General features: G+C 35.8%; 1 protein-coding gene across 1 annotated transcript in view; it reads left to right on the top strand.

The window, feature by feature from the left end:
• MEI1 (meiotic double-stranded break formation protein 1) overlaps window positions 1–22,563 on the top strand; it is a 58,212-nt gene that overhangs the window by 7,407 nt on the left and 28,242 nt on the right. Inside the window, 22 exon segments of the mRNA XM_070756023.1 lie at window positions 311–434; window positions 2,347–2,397; window positions 4,209–4,282; window positions 5,495–5,600; window positions 6,173–6,376; window positions 6,692–6,822; window positions 8,271–8,385; window positions 8,995–9,111; window positions 9,658–9,757; window positions 9,900–10,034; window positions 11,053–11,167; window positions 11,447–11,538; window positions 12,659–12,800; window positions 13,193–13,304; window positions 13,391–13,451; window positions 13,783–13,880; window positions 15,809–15,983; window positions 16,069–16,216; window positions 17,449–17,727; window positions 18,009–18,174; window positions 19,664–19,768; window positions 21,308–21,418. Coding sequence (XP_070612124.1) covers window positions 311–434; window positions 2,347–2,397; window positions 4,209–4,282; window positions 5,495–5,600; window positions 6,173–6,376; window positions 6,692–6,822; window positions 8,271–8,385; window positions 8,995–9,111; window positions 9,658–9,757; window positions 9,900–10,034; window positions 11,053–11,167; window positions 11,447–11,538; window positions 12,659–12,800; window positions 13,193–13,304; window positions 13,391–13,451; window positions 13,783–13,880; window positions 15,809–15,983; window positions 16,069–16,216; window positions 17,449–17,727; window positions 18,009–18,174; window positions 19,664–19,768; window positions 21,308–21,418 — 2,761 coding nt within the window.

Here is a 22,563-nt window from a genome sequence, read left to right as displayed (position 1 = left end):
TTCATACTGTATGAGAAATTTTAAAAATTAAAATTTTCAAATATACCCAGATATATTTTACAGCACAGTCCTATCATGTTTACTTAAGTTACTAGATGATATGATTGGTTGTTACATGCAAGGATACGCTGGATATAAAATGGGTAAGCAAATCAGAAGGTAGGGGGGAAATTTTGAAGTTTTAATTACTTTGATCCTTTCAAAGGAAATAAACAGCTTTGGGCTCAAAAAGTAAAAATATAGGCTTACAGGAAAATTAGGTTTCTTATTTCTTTAACAATTTTTGTAATTTTCCCCCTCTGCCATTTAGCTAATACGCAAGAAGCATGTGGTCTCTTGTCTCCGAGATGTTCTGACTCAGCATGCAACAAGAGTCATCCCATTGTTCGTTCAGAATGAAAGAATATGTGCTTATTTTATAGCAACTTTGTTTGGTAAGAGAACATCAGACACATTCAACGTGTTCTTCTGCAAGAATATGTTATTTTTTTCAGCACAATTTATGGTATTTTGTGAATCAGAGTGACTAAGATGAGTTGTTTGGCCAAAATATACATAGTTGATTTTCTATTACATAATTAGTTATTTTTCCTTCTGTGATGGAAAATATTACAGGGAAAAGAATAAGATTAAAGGATATGGCCTTTGAGGAGATTGTATTAATGAAGAGCTGTGGTGGCACAATGATTAAAATGCAGTATTGTAAGCTAATTCTGCTGACTGTCAGTGTTTGATTCTCACTGGCTCAAGGTTAGATTGATAAACTGAGGACCCAGATTGTTGGGGGCAATATGCAGATTCGGTAAACCACTTACAGAAGGCTTTAAAGCATTGTGAAGTGATATATAAGTCTAACTGCTATTAATAATGTAGGTTTAATTTTTAAGACCATTTAAAAATTCTTGATTTATATTAAATCATTTGAATCCTTAGAATGAACCAGATAGTTATAGAGGTGCAGATGACAGACTTAATAATTCCTTTGTAGAACTGTATCAGCAGCTCCTTTGAATTTCCTGAGTTGGTGCAGAAAGAACATGCTTTATTGTGCTTTTTTGATGATATTTTTTAATGTTAGGTATCCACTTAAGTCTTGAGATGTGATAGAATCTAGAAATTTGAAGGCCTTTACTGTCAATACTATGTTGTCTGGTATTATTATTATTATTATTATTATTATTATTATTATTATTATTATTATTATTATCATCATTGTAAAATGTTGTGAGTCGCTCCGAGTCTTCGGAGAGGGGTGACATACAAATCTAATAAATAAATAAATAAATAAATGGGAGGGTTCCTCCTAAAATCTACCACCATTTCTACATTTTGAGTGTGTTCAGGCTATGTGTATTGTTAGCGTATGGCTTTGACAAGCTGAGGTGGTTTTCAAGGATCAAAAGAAGAGATACCCTGTTTCCCCGATAGTAAGACACCCCCGATTGTAAGACGTATCGGGGGTTTCAGGGGGGTCGGCTAATATAAGCCGTATCCCGAAAGTAAGACATATGTCTTACTTTCGGGGAAACACGGGGGTATTGCCGGGGGGGGAGCCTCTTCCCCGGCTTGGCAAAGCGAAGGACGGCGCTGGTCCAAAGCGAGCCGAGCGGGCGGCGGCTTGCAGCGAAGGCACTCGTCCCAGCAACCGAGTCCTGCCGAGGCTCGGCTGCAAGCGGCCAGCGAGGCCGACCAGCTCCGAGGCGAGCAGCCGGAGCTGCGCCCTCCTTCGCCCGCCTCCTTTCCGGCAGGCAGGTGGGGCTGCCCAACTGCGCAGAGCGGCTCCTCCCCTCCAGACACACGCTTCCCCGACATGTGCACGCCGCTTGGAGCCCTGAGGTTGAACTTGGAAAAGGGCTCACGAGGCTCTGGGGAGATGCCTTCAGGAACGTGACCCTTTCAATTTTTTTCCAATGTAAGACATACCCCGAAAGTAAGACGTAGTGGGGCTTTTGGGGGTAAAAAGAAAGTAAGACACTGTCTTACTTTTGGGGAAACACGGTATAATAAATTAGGTTGATGAATGCAAATTAGATTTAGTTACCTTTTCCTTTTTAGGTTTGTATGTGTGTATATACGTATATAGTATATAGGTTTATTATTTGTTGCTCTTCTTCTTTATTCTGCATAAAGCTGATTACCCTAAAACAATAGCATGATAATTATATATGTATGTTTCTTCTTTAATAAGTGCAGTGAAGATTGCAGCCCAAATATTTGTTTATGATTGATGATTATTTTCCCCCAAAAGATTATTCTTTTTATTTATTTTTTATTTATTTTAATAATTAATAAACAAAACAAGACATACAGACAAAAAGATGATTCTTATTCTATATACTTCTACAGGGATCTTACAAATTGTAGAAGACAGCAGTATCCTGAATTTACTCATTGAAGGTACAGTATATATAAAATATGGAGCTTGAATTACTTTATTATCTGTGTGGTAATAAGAGCAGTTAATGAACAAAATTGTATCAGGAGATGGTATGCAAATACCAGTAAATTTCTTGATGATGTTTTTTAATGTTAGGTATCCACTTAAGTCTTGAGATGTGATAGAATCTAGAAAGTCGAAGGCCTTTACTGTCGATACTATGTTGTCTAGTATTTATTATTATTATTGTTGTTGTTGTTGTTGTTTATTATTTATTACTTATTTATTATTTAGATTTGTATGCCGCCCCTCTCCGAGGACTCGGGGCGGCTCACAGCAGAGAAAAACAAATCATAAATAATCTGAATACATTTAAAACATTTAAGATTTAAAAAGAAACCCCATATAGTACATACACACTCACAAGCATACCATACACAATTTAAACATGCCCAGGGGGAGATGTCTTAGTTCCCCCATGCCTGACGGCAAAGGTGGGTTTTAAGGAGTTTACGGAAGGCAGGTAGAGTAGGGGCAGTTTTAATCTCCGGGGGGAGTTGGTTCCAGAGAGCCGGTGCCGCCACAGAGAAGGCTCTTCCCCTGGGGCCCGCCAACCGACACTGTTTAGTTGACGGGACCCGGAGAAGGCCCACTCTGTGGGACCTAATCGATCGCTGGGATTCGTGCGGCAGGAGGCGGTCTCGGAGGTATTCTGGTTGTTGTTGTTGTTGTTGTTATTTAGATTTGGGTTATATTTTGTTTTTTAACACAACATTCAGCTTAAATTATATAAAACATTTCTAATTCTCAATAAACTCTAATTCTTATTATCAATAAACTTTAATCCTAACATTTTAATCATGTTTTATGAAAGCATACAGTACTGTATATCTTATTTTGAAATTCCTTATATGTAGAATAATTCATTGCAAAAATTGCAGTAATTCTGTTTCACCCAATGTAATGAAACTTTCACATCATACATACTGAAGTGATTAAACACCAATTTTAAACAGGCATTATATAATTCCAGACTAGAGATCTCTGTGTTCAAAGGTTGTTTAACTTTCTTTCCTTTTATTAAAAAAAGTTTTTTATTTTTATTCCCATACAGACATTTATCATTATTTTTATTCCCATACAAACATTTATCATTTTATTTCTCATTTTAATCTTTTAAGAAATCTTTACAGATATACCGTATTCTATATTTATCTTATTACTTTATTAATTCAAGATTGCTTTTTTACCATCCTCCCTTCCTATCTCTTCTTACTTTCCCTCCCTTTCTCTTTCTACACCTATTTTCCTTCTCTCTTTCCTTTTCCTCCTCCCTGCTTCTTTTTATTTTTTCTAAATAAAAAATTAAGCTAAAAATGAGCACCCCATGGGAGACACAGTTGGGCAGTAAATTTGTGCATTATTTGATTATGATGTCCTCTTCTGTGGTTGTGTAACACAGACTGGAATGTATGCAAATGTTCTGTTCTTCCTAGGGCACAAACATAGATGTGAGGGAGGAACACAAACATAAAAACAGATTACAGAGATGCATTACTGTACATACAAAAAAAAATTCTCCCTCCCAGCCACTGCTGGTAAAGCAGTTAAGAATTCTAAAAGTCATGTTCTACTCTATATACAATCAGTATCATTAGGTCTGTGATATATTATTATTAAGCATATTTACTTTAATGTGTAAATATAATTCTGGAAAAACTACAGTAAAGGAAAAATTAAAAGTCATATGTAAAAATGTTAGCAAAATTGATTGTGGTATATGTGTCAATTACTGTGAATAAACTAAGTATTTTTTTCTTGCTATGAACAGTATTAGTACAGTTGGTATTTGAGCTGAAATTGGAGAGGTACCTGCATTATCTACTGGATGAATGTCAGAAAGAGGTTTGTATTTTCCATTTTGGAGTAATGTGCTTTTCATTAACTGAAGTAAGTTGAAAAATAAGTGATTTTTCTAGTTTATAAAAATATTGATTTCTATGAAAGATGCATGAATAGAAGAAGATCAATGATATCAATGATAAAATCATTGGCATTGTGGTATTAATCTGTTTATTTATTGAATTTATATGCACCCATCTCATAGTTTGAGGCAACTCTGGGCGACTTACAATGTAACAAAACAATTATAAATATAAAAACAGATTAAAATTACAAAATATTAAGGACAGGCTAAAAGGCCACAGATTTGGAGCAGGAGATTGATGATGTCCTCTTTTTACTTTACTGCACCAACCACCTCCGCCTACATTTTTTCCTTCAGGGCCTCACACACCAAGCAATATGTGCAGGCTTTGAGGCTTCTGAAGACCAGAAGAGTAGGGGGTGGTTCTCTCCTCTTGCAGCAAGATGTTCCAAAAAGTGAGGGTCATGGCAGAAAATTCCTTGATTAATGGGGTCCACAGGATGCCTCTTCTGCCAGAAGAAATGGGATAAGCTGATTTCATTGGAGCTAGATAGTTCCTCAGATATTTTGGGTTCATGCCATACGGGGCTTTAAAGGTAACACCTTTGAATTGGACTGGGATGCAGGTTTGCAATTCACATAACAAAATGCCACCCTAGAAGCCTCCAGAATTGTCACTGACTGTTGCTGCATTTAATTAGGGATGGAAACATATATGAGTGTCATTTATGTAATTCATTCTGAATTGCTTATGGGTTTGTGTCTTCTGGAACCTGTTGCATCCCAGGAACCACAAATTTGCACAATTTTTCCATTTACAGGCAAATTTTCCTCAGTTGGTCTTGAGAGGGATGGTCTAAGGCATTTGTGGACTTCACCTCCTAGAATTGTCCAGCCAGCTTGAAGTCCACAAGTCTTAAAGCTGCCAAATTTGGAGAGCCCTGTTAAATGTGTTTAAAATCTTACCTAAGATTGTGGGAATGTATCTTTAAAACGCTTGTTAACACAGTATGTCTTTGCATTCTTATCAAGAGAATTGCACTGAGGATGATTGCATGTGTCAAGTAGCCCTTTAGAAGAACAGCAGCAGAGGAAAATAGTTGATTAAAGAGAAAGAAGTAAATTGCAATGATTTCCATACTGTAGCTAGTCTTATAAATTGTCTAATTTGCTTCCCCCAACCACAATAGTTATGCAAGATAGCCACAACAAGAAATAGTTTGCCTGTATTTATTCTTCTTGGAAAGTTGGCAGATGCTATTCCATTGTTTGCTGATATTTTAGTGACTGAACACAGTAAGTATTATTATAGGTGGATTTTAACAATGCAGTGATTATATTATGAATTCACTGAGTGATAAAAATTGGTTTATGGTATAAACTCTAACATGGTTATTTGCAATTGTGAGAGAAAGCAGCAATTTCTGTTTGACCTGCTATATCTAAGAGTTTTTACCTTAGTGTTATTATAGCCTAGCATGATCTGACTCTAAGGTTAAGATTGCATCACTCGAGAAACAATAGGGGTTCAATTTCTTTTGGATCACAATTTCTCAAGAAAATTCATTGTCTGCCAATAGATTTAGCTGTACGGTATTTCACCCTATCTAACTGTATATTGTCAGCACAATATTTTCTAAGCGGATCTGTTGAAAAAAAAAATTCAGGGTTTCACCTTTAAGATCTCCTATCTACCACCAATTAATTGTTGAAAGAGAACCAATGTTTTTTCTTGAGATTTGAGTGGTTTGCACAATATGTGAAATTATGTGACTTTTCAGAATTGGTTTCTATGATTACTTTTTCTGAACTTTTCTAACAAAACTTCTGTTTTCTCATTACACCTGCTTTTCTATTTTCTTTAACATGTAACCTGATTGAGCATCTGGCTGCAGGCTTGATGTACCCCAATGAGAAGATAAAGGCTGCTGTGAGTTATCTTTATGGCAAACTGTATGCTGTCCCCAGTGCTGCAGAGCGGTTGACTATTCATTTCAAAGATAAACTTATTAGTCTCCTTCTGACTTCTTTGAAGGATGCTCAGACTATGGAACTGCAACTTAACTCTGTAGGTAAAGAAAGATTTTTCATAATTGTTAGGGATGGTTTTTATAATAACTATCCCTTTTTTGGGAATGCTGGATGTTTGGGAAAAATGGAAAATATTTTTAAAATATAGCATAAATTATTGTCAATGTAGGGATTTTACTTGTTTTATTAATATTGAGCACATACTAACAATCACCTGACCTGAGGATAAGGAATTTTACTTGAAATTTCTTATTCTCTAACCTGGAAGGCAGGTTGGCAGTGATATTTTTTCTGTAGTATTAATAGTTCAGTATTGTTCAATTTCCTATTATTGTCCTTTTTTCCCTTCTCTTCAGGTTTATTAAAGCAACTGTTGAAATATGATAATTTTATTTCGGTTATTATGAGTTTTACAGGAAAAGAAGCATATTCTGCAAGTCCCGAGTTATTTGAAGGAGATAGTCTATTACCTTTAATTCTCAAGAAGGTAACTTTATAAAAATGTACTTACTATTAATGTCAGTTGATGAAAGCAAAATAAATTTGTCAATATTATAAATTTAATAATAGACCTATTTTTATTCATTGATTTGGACTACTTCACACCCAGTGAACTCTGAGAACCCGCATTAGAAATTATTAAAAATACAATTAAAACAATAGCTAATATAATACAATTTTAAAATATTTATCAAAAGCTAGGAGCACTGGAATGCCCTTTCAGTGGAGGGGAAAGAGTTCCATAAAGTGGGAACTATTATTGAGAAGGCCTAACGCCTTATTCACATTTCATGTATCTCAGAATGAGGAGGGAGTATCATTTGGATGGGCAGATTAGATTATGTTGGAGTAGTACCTAATATATCAAACTTTAAAAGTGATAACCAGCATCTTAATTTGGGCTTAAGGAAATTATGGAACAGCTTATGTTTGGGAATTGTACAGAGGTCTTGCTGGAACAACCTCATCTGACTCTTTGGTTATCTCTTTGCATACCAGGCTATTGAGAGAAGAGATATAATTACTTGCCAAAGAATTGGGAAGACACCCCAAACCTTCTGGAAACCATAGTCCATTAGATATTATGGGTGGATGGTTCTAATTTGTCCTGTACTGTATGTCCTCAGTTTAACAAGGAAGTGATCTGACCAGAGCAAAATGACAAATCCTATATCTTCCCAACACATATATTTTTTTTTCAAAAACAAAGATCAGATCAAATTTGTGTCTTTCCCTTTCAGTTGATTTGCAGTCATAAAATCTATAAAGTCATAAATTACCCTTTCCAGGGCATTAAGATTAATCTTTGAAGATTTGCAACTTTTTGGAACCCAAACACCAACCCCAAAATGAAATTAAGAAATTTGTGGAGGGCGTATGCGCAAGTGTCCACACCCATAATTCAATGCCTGGGGAGGGCAAAAACAGCTTCCCCCGCCCCCTCGGAGGCTCTCTGGAGGCCAGAAACAGCCTGTTTCCCAAATTCTGGTGAGCCCAGTAGGCTCGTATTTTGCCCTCCCCAGGCTCCAAAGGCCATAGGTTCACCATCACTGCTCAATACTCTCTATAATTGAATTAATATTTTTGCTGCAAAAGAAATTAATACCTTCTGTATTATTTCTACATGTAGTGTGCCTGTATTAATTCTAAATATAATGAGAAGAGTGATAGAAATTTTGCTTTCATGTATAGTATTGTATATAGTATTTTTAATGCAGCTGCACTTTTTATTTGTTTTTTATTTCAGTGCACTTCCCATAAGATAGCGTGTTTATAAGAGCTTAGTAAAATTTGAATAATATTGCATTTTTACCACAAACTCAAAACATTTTTAAAAATAGTAAAATATTGTTCATATTCAATAAATGTATTTTCTAATGAACTCATGGTAATTAGTATAAAATGATCTAATGCAAATTCTGATGTTTCCTGCAGTTGCTATTATCAAGAGATGAGATATTACAGGTGGCAAGTACACAATGCATGGCTGCTATATTGGTGCACTCTCCAGCTAAATATGCTCCTGCTTTTATCCATGCAGATATTCCAGGTAACTAGAGTAATTAGACATTCTATGTGTCTGATATTCTGGAATGGCACAGTATTTGATTTCAAAGCTATATTTCAAAGAAGTTTTGCCGGATCACTATTAATGAGTGAAATCTTAATGATAGTATAAAAGTTAGTATCTAATTTCAGACACCTGAAGACTGACTATAATTCTGAGCTCATAGTGGACTGTACAGTAAAAATGCTTAAGAGTATGGCAGCTCTGGAACAAGAAAATTTCATGCAAAGGAATCATTTAAAAAAAGATGAAATATAAAACTGACAACTGTATAAATGCTGTTAGAAAAATATATGGTGTGTCAGCATTTGATATATGTACAGGTAATCCTCAATGTATGACTTTAATTGAGCCCAAAATTTATCTTGCTAAGTGAGTTTTGCCCCATTTTATGACCTTCCTTGTCACACTTTTAAGTGAATTATTGCAATTGTTAAGTTAATAACACTGTTGTTAAGTAAATTTGGCTACCTCCGTGACTTTGCTTGTAAGAAGGTTGCAAATGTTAGGATGTAGTCTGGCCTTATTTTCTCCAGTCCAATCCGTTAATTTCAGTTCAGCTGGTAATAAGTTGTTGTTTTTTGCTTGCAGAATTTTTATTTGAATGTCTCTTCAGCATGAGTGAAAGTCTCATCTGGTCAGTTTATTGCTGCCTGTTGCTCTTTACTGAAGAACAGCTTTTCTTTTCCAAATGCCACACTGTCTATGGTAAATCATCACTTTTCTTACAGGATAAAACTGCTGTTACGTTAGGCCAGTGATGGTGAACCTATGGCACGTGTGCCACAGGTGGCACGTGGAGCCATATCGGAGGGCAACTGAGGCGTTGCGCAATGTCAGTTCCGCCAGCTGATTTTCGGCCTTGGGGAAGACCATTTTGTCCTACAGAGGCTTCAGGGAAGCTTCCCTGAAGCCCCAGAGTGCGATAAATAGTACAGTGGGCAAACTAGGAGTCAATTTTTCCAAACTTCTGGTTTGCCTGTTGGGCCATTTTTTCCCCAGTCCCCTGCTTTAGTGAAGCCTGTGCACATTCACTGGGGTGGTTGTGCACATGCGCAGGGGGAAGCACAGGGGTGCGCATACATGGGGAGGGAGGAAGTGAGTGTGGGTACATGTGTATGCGTGTCTGATAGCGCATGCATTCACCCCCTTCTCGCACACAAACCAAAAACGGTTCGCGATCACTATATAAGGCACTATTTACTATCTATATAAATTATCTCCACTAATCTTTTAATATCTTTTTTATCCTAGGCATAGAATCTTTTATAAAGAGTTTGAAAGAAACGTTGCATCTTAATAATATAGAATTGCAAAAACAAGGACTTCTACTTTTTGCTGAAATTTTGAAAAAGTAAGAGATATCAACTCTCCATCTGGCTTTAGTTTGGAAAATTTGAGCAGAGGAAGCAGCTTTCACAAGTTATATTTGAGAGGATAAATGTTTCAGAGTACAATGATTGGGTAAAAATTTTGAATATTTTATTTAATTTCAGGCAACCTGAAGAAATTAAATTATTTACAAATATTGCTACATTTAAAGATGCTGTTAGTGTTCTGATGGAAGCTGTGAAATGCCCTGTTATTGAAGTAGCATCTGAAGCAGTGAAAGCTGTGACTGCAATTTTGAGGTAAATGAAAAGTGTAATTTAATTTAATTATCTGGAAAATATAGATAATTCCTTACCTCTACATCTTTTTATATAACTTTCTGCCAATATGTCCCTTACTGGTAAAATTCTGTAAGCATTAGTTTATTAGGATCTGGATCAGATCCTACAGTGGGTTCCTACAGGGACGCTCCAGTGTGGTAGTCTGGTAATTGGCTGTGGATTACACAATTTGTGCATGACCGCTCTGGTGGTGTCTTTCCTGGTTCGAGCATGGCACCATTTTTTTTTACTAATTTCTGGTTATGTTTTGCTTCTACACGTGTGCAGAAGCAAAATCTTGTGAGAGAACGCGCGCATGTGATTTTTGGTGATTTTTTTGCTTTTGCAGAAGCAAAATTTAGCAAGAGGACCTATGTGTGAGATTTTCAGTGATTTTTTTGCTTCTGCGCATCTGATAGGATGCGCAGCGCATCGGCATGGACAAAAGAGAAACCTGCCGCTGATCTGGATATTGTATAATATGCATGCTGTTTGATAATATACTTGACTAAAGTATGAGCCGGGGTGGCGCAGCAGGTAGAGTGCTGTACTGCAGGCCACTGAAGCTGACTTGTAGATCTGAAGGTCAGCGGTTCAAATCTCATCACCGGCTCAAGGTTGACTCAGCCTTCCATCCTTCCGAGGTGGGTAAAATGAGGACCCGGATTGTGGGGGCAATAGCCTTGCTCTGTTAAAAAAGTGCTATTGCTAACATGTTGTAAGCCGCCCTGAGTCTAAGGAGAAGGGCGGCATAAAAATTGAATGAATGAATGAATAAACAAATAAATACCGGTAAATAAATAAATACTAAAATGTTCATTTGGCAAGAGAAATGACTAGTGTGATTTTAGTAGAAAAAAGGTATGTGAATATCCTTTCTTTATTCATAGCTGATTTGTACTTTTACCACGATATTTGTATTGACACTCGATATTCATATTGACACTCATTTATACTAGTATCTTTGCTTAACATTTTCCTGTTTTTCTCAACACAGAAAGGATCATGTGAGCTTTCCACCTATACAATATGGGCAACTACAGAAATTGATTGAAACTATATTGATGCGATGCAATGATCTCCCACTAGCACCTTTTAATAAGAGGCTGATGGTTAGTCCCTCAAAGCTCCCTCTTCTGATTTAAGATCAGCAATGTGTAATATATATAAAATAAATACATTTTTAAAAATTTAACAGAATTTTCTGAAAGTGCTTCCATCCCCATAAATTGAAAGTTGAGTCCTTCTTTGTTTTGAAAACAATTCTTTGCCTCTGTTAAATGTCATTTGATCATATTTGCACACTATTACTTTATTAAAGTAATTATTAATCTAACATCGGGCTATAGGAGCATAAAAATATTCTGATTTTTCTTCTTTCAATATCACAGGATCATCAACGGGGTAGATGTAACCATAGAACAATTTCACAACAGGCACAGTTCCTGCAGAGTGCCTTAGAAAGCTTCAGAAATGCTTGTGGGTAAGAAAAGATGTTGCTCAATTTTACTGATGGTAAAAGTGGTAAGAAAAATCAACTAGAAACTGAGATATTATACTAAATATACAAATATTTAATTCTTTCATTCTTACATGAATTTACAGCAGAAAAGTACTGAGCTCATTTTTATATCTGAACATGACCCTCAATCAAACTTGATCTTTGATGACTTAAATAGATATGTCCATGTATCACAGCTATAAGCAGGATTGGAAAGATCAAGTCAATGGCAAAACATCTCTGTATTGTTCTGTATAGTTTTGTTGCAAACCAAACTATACAGAACAATACAGAAATGTTTGCCATTGACTTGATCTTCCCAACCCTGCTTATAGTTGTGATACTATAATTCAAGTACTAACCTTTGAAAATAGTCTAGAAACTGCTTTGATTGAGATGAATTAATTTAATAAAATCAATCAGTCAATGAAATAATTGAAGTGGTTTCAGTTAGAATTCCTATTTTATGCACATATATTTAGCTGATATAATTACAGTCTATTAAGAAGTTTTTGTAAAATGATAGCGTGATTTGATTTATTTATGGTATATCTAGTTGTTATATAGTAATAAGAAATGAAGCTTATTTTATTCAGTTATCCTTAATTTTTCCAGGTATGAATGAAATATTATTTGTTTGTTTGTCCTGCTATGCTTATATCCTGCCTTTTTTCCTGGAAGTCCAATTTAGCTGACCTCACATTATGCTGACAGCTACCTTGTAAAATAGATTGGATTAATTAACAGTTTAAATTCTCTTCACATTTTCAAAATAGAAATGGGGTCATACCTCCTGATTTCTTTTGGAGAAAAAGTGAACAACATGCCTATGTACAACTCTAAGTAAAGATAGCATTCTCCTGTGTGCTGCTTGGAGAGTCCAAGCATGAGTTAACTTCTCGTCTGTTTGCTAGGGACTTGAGTAAAAAATATCTGGCCATTCCTTCTTGACTCCACTGAGACAGTTGTTTTACTCAGTCAAGCCTAGAAGGACGCAAAAAATATATATCTTACCATGTCTAAATACGATACTAGAGTTAAGAGAAGATATAGAAATATGATATAGTATAAGTTGTAACTAATAGGTTTTATAACTTTTTAGTTTAGCTGTGCAATACCAAAAAGATCCTCTGGCTCAGAAGAACACTTTTACAGCTCCAAATTCAGAAAATATTGATACATTGAAAAGATTTTCAGAATTTCTTCTATGGATATCTGATTCACTTTGCATTCCCCTGGTCATGGTAATGATTTTTCCTATGTCCTTAGCATCAAACATCAAATAGGTTATATAAAGGAAAGAAAGAAAGAAAGAAGAAGAAAACAATTGTATCTATAGATCATGTAGAAGAGGTTGTGACAAAGTTTAGTCAATAGAGGCAAAACTGCAATGTCCTTTTCTGATTTTTGTTACATTTTTATTACATTTATTATTTTATTAGTAACAATAAGGAGCATTTACAAGTTAATTTTATTATACAATATTTGCCATCACAAATGTTATTAAGAAAATAAATTGTTTTAAGAAGAGTTTTCAGGTATAAATGCATCATAGAGTTATAGGTCTGTTAGGCCTATACTGTTTGCATTTCATTACTTTTTATAATAGGGAGAATATTTATATATTTTCTTGCAGAAATATTCTGAAAGGACAGTCCGCCCAGGTATTATGGAAATCTTCATGTCAGCACTTAACATCCTGTTCAATGTTATGCCCGACATGCATAAGAGATTATCCATTAAGATGGGTAAGGAGAAATAAGCACAATGATAAGCACAATATACTTATTTTAATTCAGACATTTTGTATGAGTAAAATTATCTTTCTCTTTAGCATCTTCTTCTTTCATCCAACTGAACCTGGAATTGAAAGCCAAATTCTGCAGTAGACAAAGGTATTAAATTTGACATTAAAATTACGTTGTGGTTTGTTTTATTAAAACAGTATTTTTGCTTAAATAGAACTATCTGCAGAAATTCCTAGGGATTTTGTTATTTTGCATCTTTCTATAGTTAACATAAAGAAATGTTTATAATTTTAAAAAGCAGTTGGTTAATTTGTTGATTTGAATGTTTTAAAAATACCAAAATTTTATGAATTATTAAAATTATGCATTTCAGAATGTAGCCCTTCATACCTTTAAAGAATACCATACCACTTAGACCGATGCTTGTCCATGGATGCACTGTCAAATTTTCATTTTGATTTCTTTTTTTTGTTTAAAGTAATGCTGCCTTGAATCAAGCTTGTTCTACTTTTCTTCATAATATGTGCCTCAGTCTTCATTTGTCCTCTGAGAAAATGGCGGATTCCTCAAAAGAAAGTAAGTTTGATAAAAGCTATTTGTGACGTTTCTTTGAACTGCAGCATACAGTTCAAATCTGAAAAATTGGAAAACTACGTCCAATTTGAAGAGATTGGTATGAATTTGTGGGCTCTGTAAGTGATACATTTAAAATATAGATTCTTCTGTTTATGATTTGGGCCCTTCAGTGCAGAGGTGAAATCCTCCTGGCTTGGCTCTGTTCGGCCAAATAGGTTGCGGTTGCGGTGGCTGGTTCAGAGAACCAGTAGTGATGGCAACATGAGCCCCCACCCACCTGGACCAACATTATCACTTCCTGGTTTTAAAAAAATGTTTTAAAGCCTTTTCCTCCCTGCCAGTTCATCTGAAAAAAAGAGAGGGGTGGGGAGGGAAGGGAAGGGAGAAAGAAGAGAGAGGTGTTAGAAGGAAAAAATCAGGACCCACTTTCCAGCTGGGAGATTGCTTGGCAAAGAAGAAAAATAAACACTGTCGCTTTAAATCAGGAGACTCCAAACTTAGGTGCATGGTTGGCTGAGAAATTCTGGAACTTGAAGTCTACAAGTCTTAATGTTGCAAACTTTAGAGATTCCTACTTTAAATTGGAAAGTCTTTGGAAGCTGCTCGGAAGGAGGTTTTTAATTTAATTTAAGTGACATTCTGGGTTAGCTAAACAACAAACTGAATAAAAGGAAGGATCCTTATATGCAGTGGTGGGCTACTAGCCAGAATGCTAAATTGCGCTCGCCGCAGCGGCTCATAAGGCTTACGGGGCCAGTGCGATTTTGCTTCTGCACCTGTGGAGGTAGCAAAATCGTGCACGGAGCCACAGGTGTGCTCATGTTTCGATGAGGTTTTCTTTTTGCTTGTGCGCATTCCGAAACACTGGCGCACCTGCGGCTCCATGCGCGATTTTACTACCTCTACAGGTGCAGAAGCAAAATCGTGCTGGTCCCGCAAGTACTTACGAGCCGCGGCAGCGAGCACAATTTAGCGTTCCGGCTAGTAGCCCACCACTGCTTACATGGTTCTATGTTTTTGAAGTTTGGGGGTTTGTGTAGCATGGGCTTTGTGTTTCTATAAGGGTTTGGGTGATTCCAATTGTGGCTCAGTGACTTATGTCTCGTGTCAGGTCTTGAGTGTGGGGCTGCTTATTCTGATTTTACTGCTGTGTCTTGTTAGCTGCCAAATCTTGTCATGGGGAAATTTCAAACTATCCCATCTTGAATGGCTTTTCTAGGGATCTGTTTGCCTGTTTATGTGAATGGAACCAAAAGTCAGGTTTCCAGTTTCTATACGGTCATTACCTCATTATCTCTATCAGGCAGGAGTGTGGAATAAGCTTCAGGCAGGTTCTTTATTAGTAGCTTGATTTTTCCTTGTTTTTCTGTGAGCCTTTTCTTGTGAGTAATATTTTATTTGTGGGGGTGGGTGGGTTGCTTCCCACAGAAGAAAGAGATAGAGAGAGAAAGAAAGGGGGGAGGGAGGGAGGACCACAAACATGGCTGGTACTAGACACCGCTTAAGAGGATGCTTTGAAAAAGCACAGCAAAGACAGACGGGACCTCAGAGGTCATCTAGTCCAACCCCCTGCTCCCTGGCAAAATTGACTGCTAAATTGGCCACACCCATGTGACCTCCAAAACACACCCACAAAATAAGCCATGCCCACAAAACCAGTAGGGGGAAAATTCACATTTCACCCTTACTTCAATGTCTAAATTATTATATGAATTGGCCATAGTCATTTTAAGAGCTTGTGGCACCTTATGATTACATAGAAATATTAACCAAGGAGAAAAAGAAAAAACTCTTCTTTTGTAGGGTAAAACAATAATGTGACCGTTGTTACTAAAATTACGGGATCAGGATTCTAAGCCAGAAAATAGGTTTATATGCTGTTTGGGCTTTTCTGACATTTCTGATTGCTAATGTTTTTTTCCTCATAGAGCAAGAAATATCTGAACTCCTGTGGAAGACTCTGCCCCTGTTAAACTTCAGTGGGCCGGAAAGTCTCAGACTCTTATCTGAAACCCCAGATCCCTTATGTTTAAATGAAACACTTCGCAATCAGCAATATAGTCTTCTGTTTCTTTTCTACCTTGCTTTTAGTCACAAAGACAGGTAGGTGATATGGCATGAATAGGAAAAGCAGACAGTAAACAAGATGAATCAGCTTAAGCATTTTTTAATCTCTTTGTTTTTTCAGAATTGTTCCAGAAGCAGATCTATTCTCAGCTATGTCAAGTTTTCTTCTATCTGTTGAAGACCAGGGAGATTGTCCACCTTCATATATTGTTAAAGCTATTTTGTATCTTCTGGCAATTTGTCAGCACAAAAGCAAAGTTTTAGACTTGGTAAACACCGGCTTAATAATTATATACTGGCTTAATCATTATATATAGAAACAGCTTTTAAAAGTTACCCCATTACATTGAAGGTCTTTTTTTATTTAAAAGAATTGTCCAGGAATTAAGAACCACTGTTTTCTTGTTGCAAGCAGCAAGTTAGTATCCCATTCTCGTCTGAAAGCCCTTTTCGGAGTCCAAGGGTATTTTTCTTTGAACTGGCTTAACATCTGGGAACTTTATGGAAGTGTCTATAAAGTTTTTATGGAAATTGTATGAAACGGATGTCATTGTTTTCTGTGACACTTTTTCAACTTTCCAGCCTAGTCCACAGTAATGGCATTTCCTGATGGCCTTCCACCAAAGCATTTATTAGGTACTATCATGCTTAGCTTTTGAGGATCAACCACAGTCATCTAGTTAATTTTGCAATCATTACATTTGGATTTATTTAACTAGGGTTTGGTGAATAAATGTTTTATATTTTGCACAGTAGTTCAATGATCATGTAACAAAGATCAAACTCCCAAGAAAAAGATTTGAATAGTGAGGTAGTGCAAGACAACATAAATAGATGTCATGTTCAAATAGCATGTATGAGAAAATATCCAGGCATGCTAAAAATACCCAGGTTTCTTCACCCTACCCCCACAAAGGATAATAGTAACCCTTTGTAAGAGAATATTGGCATGAGAAAGAAAAATAATTATTTCTACATTGACTGTTTTTTAATTATTCAAAAATAATTGTCCTATCTTGCCCTCTAGTTTTTCTCCTCACTGAAGTATAGGAATTATTGAAGAACATGGTGGGACTATGGAAGTTGGTATTAACTTTACCTTTCTTTTATGAAAAGTTTCTTGAATGAGGCAGAATATTCCACAATAAAATACTTGTTGGAAAAATCTAGAATTTATTACCACTTGTGATAATCTTGCAAACATCATCTAAAATACTCAAGTATAGATATATACATGTACAATATCAAATCACTGTCAGCAGTAAAAATAGTAGAATTTTGTTTCATGTTATGGAAGCTACTAAAGATTATTTCATATTACCTTATTTATTTCTTGATATCTAAAAGAAGCCCTGAGAAGCTAATTACTACAGTGAAAATTATTTAAATCTATTGTTACTATTTTTTTAATTCAAAAAGGAATTATAAATATGATTGTCCCAAGACATGATATTCATTTTATATTGATTTTTTAAATTTCCCTCTTTCTTTCTATATCCAGGCATGCCTTTCTGCTATAAGGAAAATCCTGGATGTTATATCTGATCTCAGCCTAGTATATGTTCATCATCCTCTGCTGCTTAAGTTCTTTTTACAATATCCTGATCTTATGGGAAGATTTGGTCACTGCATCCTTCAACTCTGGTTTTCCTATGAAGAGTTCTCCGAATATGAAGATGCTGCCACAAGAGGCTCTGTTGACTTTTCAGACTCTTCAATCAACTTTAATAGTTTGATTTGCTTGCTAAAAGCCAATCCCAGTGCTATACTTGTATTACTGGTATGTGATTTTACAAAAATGAACCAAATCATAATTTAAAATATTTAAAGTGTAGACCTGTTTCCAGCGTATAAAACAAAGTATAGTAACAGAATAAGAAAGAATTAAAGTGAGGAAAATGTTTTCAATGTTTCTTAGTTTGTTACATTAACAATAATGTTTTCCATTTCCCGCCAGCATTTTGATTTTGGTTTCTCATCAAATGTTCATATTAATGTCTGTAGCACAAATGTAAATAATGGTATTCACATAAATGAAGTCTGAATTGTTTTCCTACTTAGGATCTAGTCTGCTTTGGCACCAATGAAGTGGCTCAAAAAGTCTTAATTTCACTAAAGATTTTCTTAAGAATAGCTGACGATATCCATGTCTGTGACCTTCTTCGAAACCAGTTTCTACAGATTTTGCAACAACTTTTAGCAGAAAATAATTCCAGTATTTCACAAGGTAAATAAACATAAATAATTAAGCACCAACTATTCCAGGGAAATTTAATTGTGAAATGCTATTGGACAAATTGATTTATGGAATTTTCTATAGGTATGTATTTGAGCAAGGTAATGTTTTTAGTCTGCTGCCGACTTCTATAGTTAGCAATGCCCTTCTATTCACGAGTCCCTTATTCAGCGCTCATAGAAGTAACAAAACTGATGATTCTTCCCTTCTGCTTTGGAAAGGAATGGTCTGGCACAGCCTGATTATCATTGAGACACCTTTCATAACACTGATATAATGTTAATATTTTCTCTGTTTTCAGAACATACAAATAGATTATTTTTATATTAAATCATATTAATTAATTATACAGATTGAGGCACTGGACAAGCAGTATCGTCCAACTTTAGCTCTGGATGTTCACTGGATATTTTGGGGGCTGTCTCTGTCAGTCCAGCCTATCTATTTGGTTGTTGTGGGGGGCGATAATGACAAAATGCTATAAATACTGCTTTGAGCTTCTGAATGAAAAGATGAGACATAAATTTAATAAATCTGGGGTCCTATAATAACTATTATATAGTAAACTGCATAAGCTGCCATTTCAGATATAAAATGAGACCAATACTTTACCTTAATGCAGGATTTGACTGCTCTTGAGTAGCAAATTGAAATATGTAAAATTTACAAACTAGCAACATTGCTGCTTTTTTGCTTCAAATGATTTCAAACCTAAACTGAGATGAAAAGGTAGATATGTCCATTTATAAAAGTAATGCTTAATTCAACTCACACCATATTATAGCTTTTATTTAGCTTTCTGGGTCAATACTTTGTAACAAAGGGATTTAGTGGAGATCATAATCTAGTTGAATTCTGGCCTCAAATGACTATACACTTATACTAAATTAGCTTGAGTGAAAAAAATCCCATCACCCTGAGTGAGAGTTTGGTTTACTATGAATACCTTGTACAGCTTGGAGGTGTTTTTTCTCCCCCCAAAAAGTGTCATTAAGATACAGGTGGTACTCAACTGTTTAGTGACTAAAGTTACAAGGGCACTGAAAAAAGTGTCATGATCATTTTTCACACATACAACTGCTGCAGCACCTCCATGGTCACATGATCAAAACTCGGGCACTTGGCAACTGATTCATATTTATAACGGTTGCAGTGTCCCAGGGTCATGTGATTACCTTTTGCAATATTTTGAATCCTTCAGGATTCAGCAGCATAGAAGTCAAACAAACAAACAAGCAAACAAACAAAGAAAGGTCAATGGGGAAACCAGTTTCACTTAACCATGTTACTAACTAAACAACTGCAGTGGTTCACTTAACTGTAGCAAGAAAGATTGTAAAATGGAGCAAAACTGTTGCTAAGCAAGACAATTTTAAATGTCTTGCTTAGCAACAGAAATTTTGGTTCAATTGTGGTTGAGAATTACCTGCATGTTTTCCTGCATTTTCCAATTATTGCTTCATGGTTTGTTTTGTTTTAGTAAGCCAGAATATGCCACTTTTGTTAAATCTCCTTTTCTTGGTTCAGCTGAGATATGCAACAAAACAAGAGTTGGATAATACAGATTTCAAACTGCTTCACTTAGGTGAGTGTCTAAATTTGTTTTGGACCTTTGAAGTAAGGACAACAAGAATGTAGGATTTGCAAAAAATTGATCCTTCACTGCAGCTTTTTATTTTTGCAAAGCATCTTTGCCTTTTGTCCTCTTTAAATTCTTCATCTATCCCAAGATCTGATTTAGTCCACCTAGCCACTATTCCTTTGCTCCTCCCCTTCTTTTCTCGGCTAGTCATTCCAGTCTATTTGTACAGATAAATAACTATAGGTTATTTGACTTACAACTATTCATTCAGCAACCTTTCAAGGTTACAATGGCAATGAAAAACTGACTTGCAGCCTATTACCGAAATCCCCATAATCACAGTCGAAATTTGGGTGCTTGGTAACTGGCAGGTATTTGTGACAGTTGCAGCATCCAATGGTCACATGATTGACATGAGCAGCCTTCCCAACCAGTTTCCAACAAGCCAAGTCAATGGAGGAAGCTGAGTTTGCTTAATGACCGTGTGATTCACTTAACAACTGCTAGGATTCGCTTTACATCCGTGGCAAAAAAGATAATAAAATCAGGCATTACTCACTTAACAATTGCCTTGCTTAGAAATAGAAATTCTGGCCTCAATTGTTATTGTATGTAAAGAACTACCTGTAACTGCAGATACAGATTAAAAAACTGATTTTTTAAATTGAAAAATTGAAAGAGGTGTGAAATTTCAGACATTTTGAATGATACATCAGACTACGCTTTGTATGTCATGTTAACAATCATACTCCATTGTTCCCAATCGCATTTCTGTTGTCCCAATTTTGGGAGACAGAAGGACTTTTTATTGTATCATTTAAACCTTTTCCAAGGGTCCAAGCTATTCTGGGTGACCTTTGTCAATTGCAAATAGAGTGCTCAATTTTTCAATTCCCACCTTTATAGAACTTATAAAGGCAGTTATATAATAAGGGAGATTCCTCAGATCAAAGAGGAAAATGAAGATCCTTTTTCTTTTAGAGTGGTGCAAATCTCTTTTCCAACAGTGGCAGTATTTTTGGAATGCATTTTCCCTTTGGGATCTGAATTGGCTAGGTTACCTTATATTCTGGGCAAAAGAGATGCGCCTGCTTATATCAGGAGGCAGCACACTAAAATAGCAATGATGAAAATTGAGCTTTCTGAAATAAGTATTTAGTCAAGAAGAAAAAGGGGACAACTTTTTTTTTGTTCTAGCTTGTGCCAGGCTTTTTAACTTTCTTAGCTTCAAAACCCAAGCTCCTTGAGCCAGATTGTCAATATTCTTCTGTAATGTTTTTCAAGGATAACTAGAGCACTAGAGCAACCTAAATCAAATGATAGTGAAAAATGGCCACAAAGGTGCTAATTAGTAAGCACAGCTGTGACTATATTCACTGCGGAATTTCTCTTCTGAAAGCAGTTGATCTTGTTCATGACTATGATGACATTTAAACGTATCGGATTGGTAGTCTATGTTGGTGTAGCTATCCCCAAAGATTTCACATATTAACATCTATAAAGGATTATTGTTATACTGAGCGCAGCATTTCTATTACGCAGTTATCAATTTGTGTGGGAAATGTAGTCCAACAGACACTGAAATTCTTCAGCCATCCCTGAACTTTCTTTATTGGAGCATTCAGCAGACAATTCCTTCCAGCCAACAAATAGGTAAAAAGTAAAACAATTGTTTTGTTAGGTGTGATAGATAATAATAAGTTATAAGTTATATAACTTATAAGGTCATAAGTTATTTTGAAGATGGTTGTTTCAAAGTGATTATTTTTCCCCAAAAAGGCAACTAGACTGTTTTTTATTTGAGGAAGAAAATGTTTTGCTTCTCATCCAAGAAACTTCCTCAATGGTGCTTCTTAGATGAGAAGTGAAGCATCTTCTTCCTCAAATGAAAAACAGCCCAGCTGCCTTTTGAAAAAAGCATCTTTCAGACAAGTACAGTGATACCTCATCTTACAAACTTAATTCATTCCCTGACGAGGTTCGTAAGTTGAAAAGTTCTTAAGATGAAACAATGTTTCCCATAGGAATCAATATAAAAGCGAATAATGCGTGCAAGCCCAAAACTCACTCCTTTTGCCTCATTACTGCAGGCATTCCGATCCTTGTTTGGGGGCGGGTGGAGGAGGAGGGGAGACAGCGCAGGCTGCCTGGAGGGAGCCTCATGGATGGATTGACACGTGTGGGAAGCTGCCTTGCGGCTTGTCAACCGGCGGCTCCCACCCTCCTTGAAAGTTTTTTTTCTTTTTCTTCTTTTTCTTTTTGTATTTTGTAAATGTATGTTTGTTTATTTTTTTTGTTATATTTTAAAAGAATTTAAATAAAAACTATTTTTTTAAAAAAAAGAAAGTTTTCCGTGACGAAGCACTGGGGGGCATAGTTCCCTCTAAGCTGAGCAGTGAGCAATCGCTCACTTAAAAATCATCATCAACTCAGAGTTTTCCAAACCTGCCCAGAAGCCGAGAGGGAAAGAGTGAGAGGGAAGGAGAGAGAGAGGAAGAGAGGAAGAGAGAGAAACAGATAGAAAAAAGAGAGGAAGGAAAAGAGAAAGAAAAAGAATGGGAGTAAGGAAGAGAGAAAGAAAATCAAAATCTAGTTTGAAACTAGCTCAACTATTTAAGTGGCATTTTGATATTGATAGAGTTGCCCTATTATGAGCTCACTGTTATAGACACACAGTACAGTATTTTATTTTTAAATTCTCTGAGGCAAAACAGGGTGGGTTTTTTGTTTGTTTGTTTGTTTATTTATTTATTTATTTATTTATTTATTATTTCTGTGCCGCCCAGTCCTGAAGGGAC

This window comes from Erythrolamprus reginae, chromosome 6, assembly GCF_031021105.1.
Source record: "Erythrolamprus reginae isolate rEryReg1 chromosome 6, rEryReg1.hap1, whole genome shotgun sequence".
NCBI classification, from domain to species: domain Eukaryota; kingdom Metazoa; phylum Chordata; class Lepidosauria; order Squamata; family Dipsadidae; genus Erythrolamprus; species Erythrolamprus reginae.
This window is presented reverse-complemented; position numbering and strand designations above follow the sequence as displayed.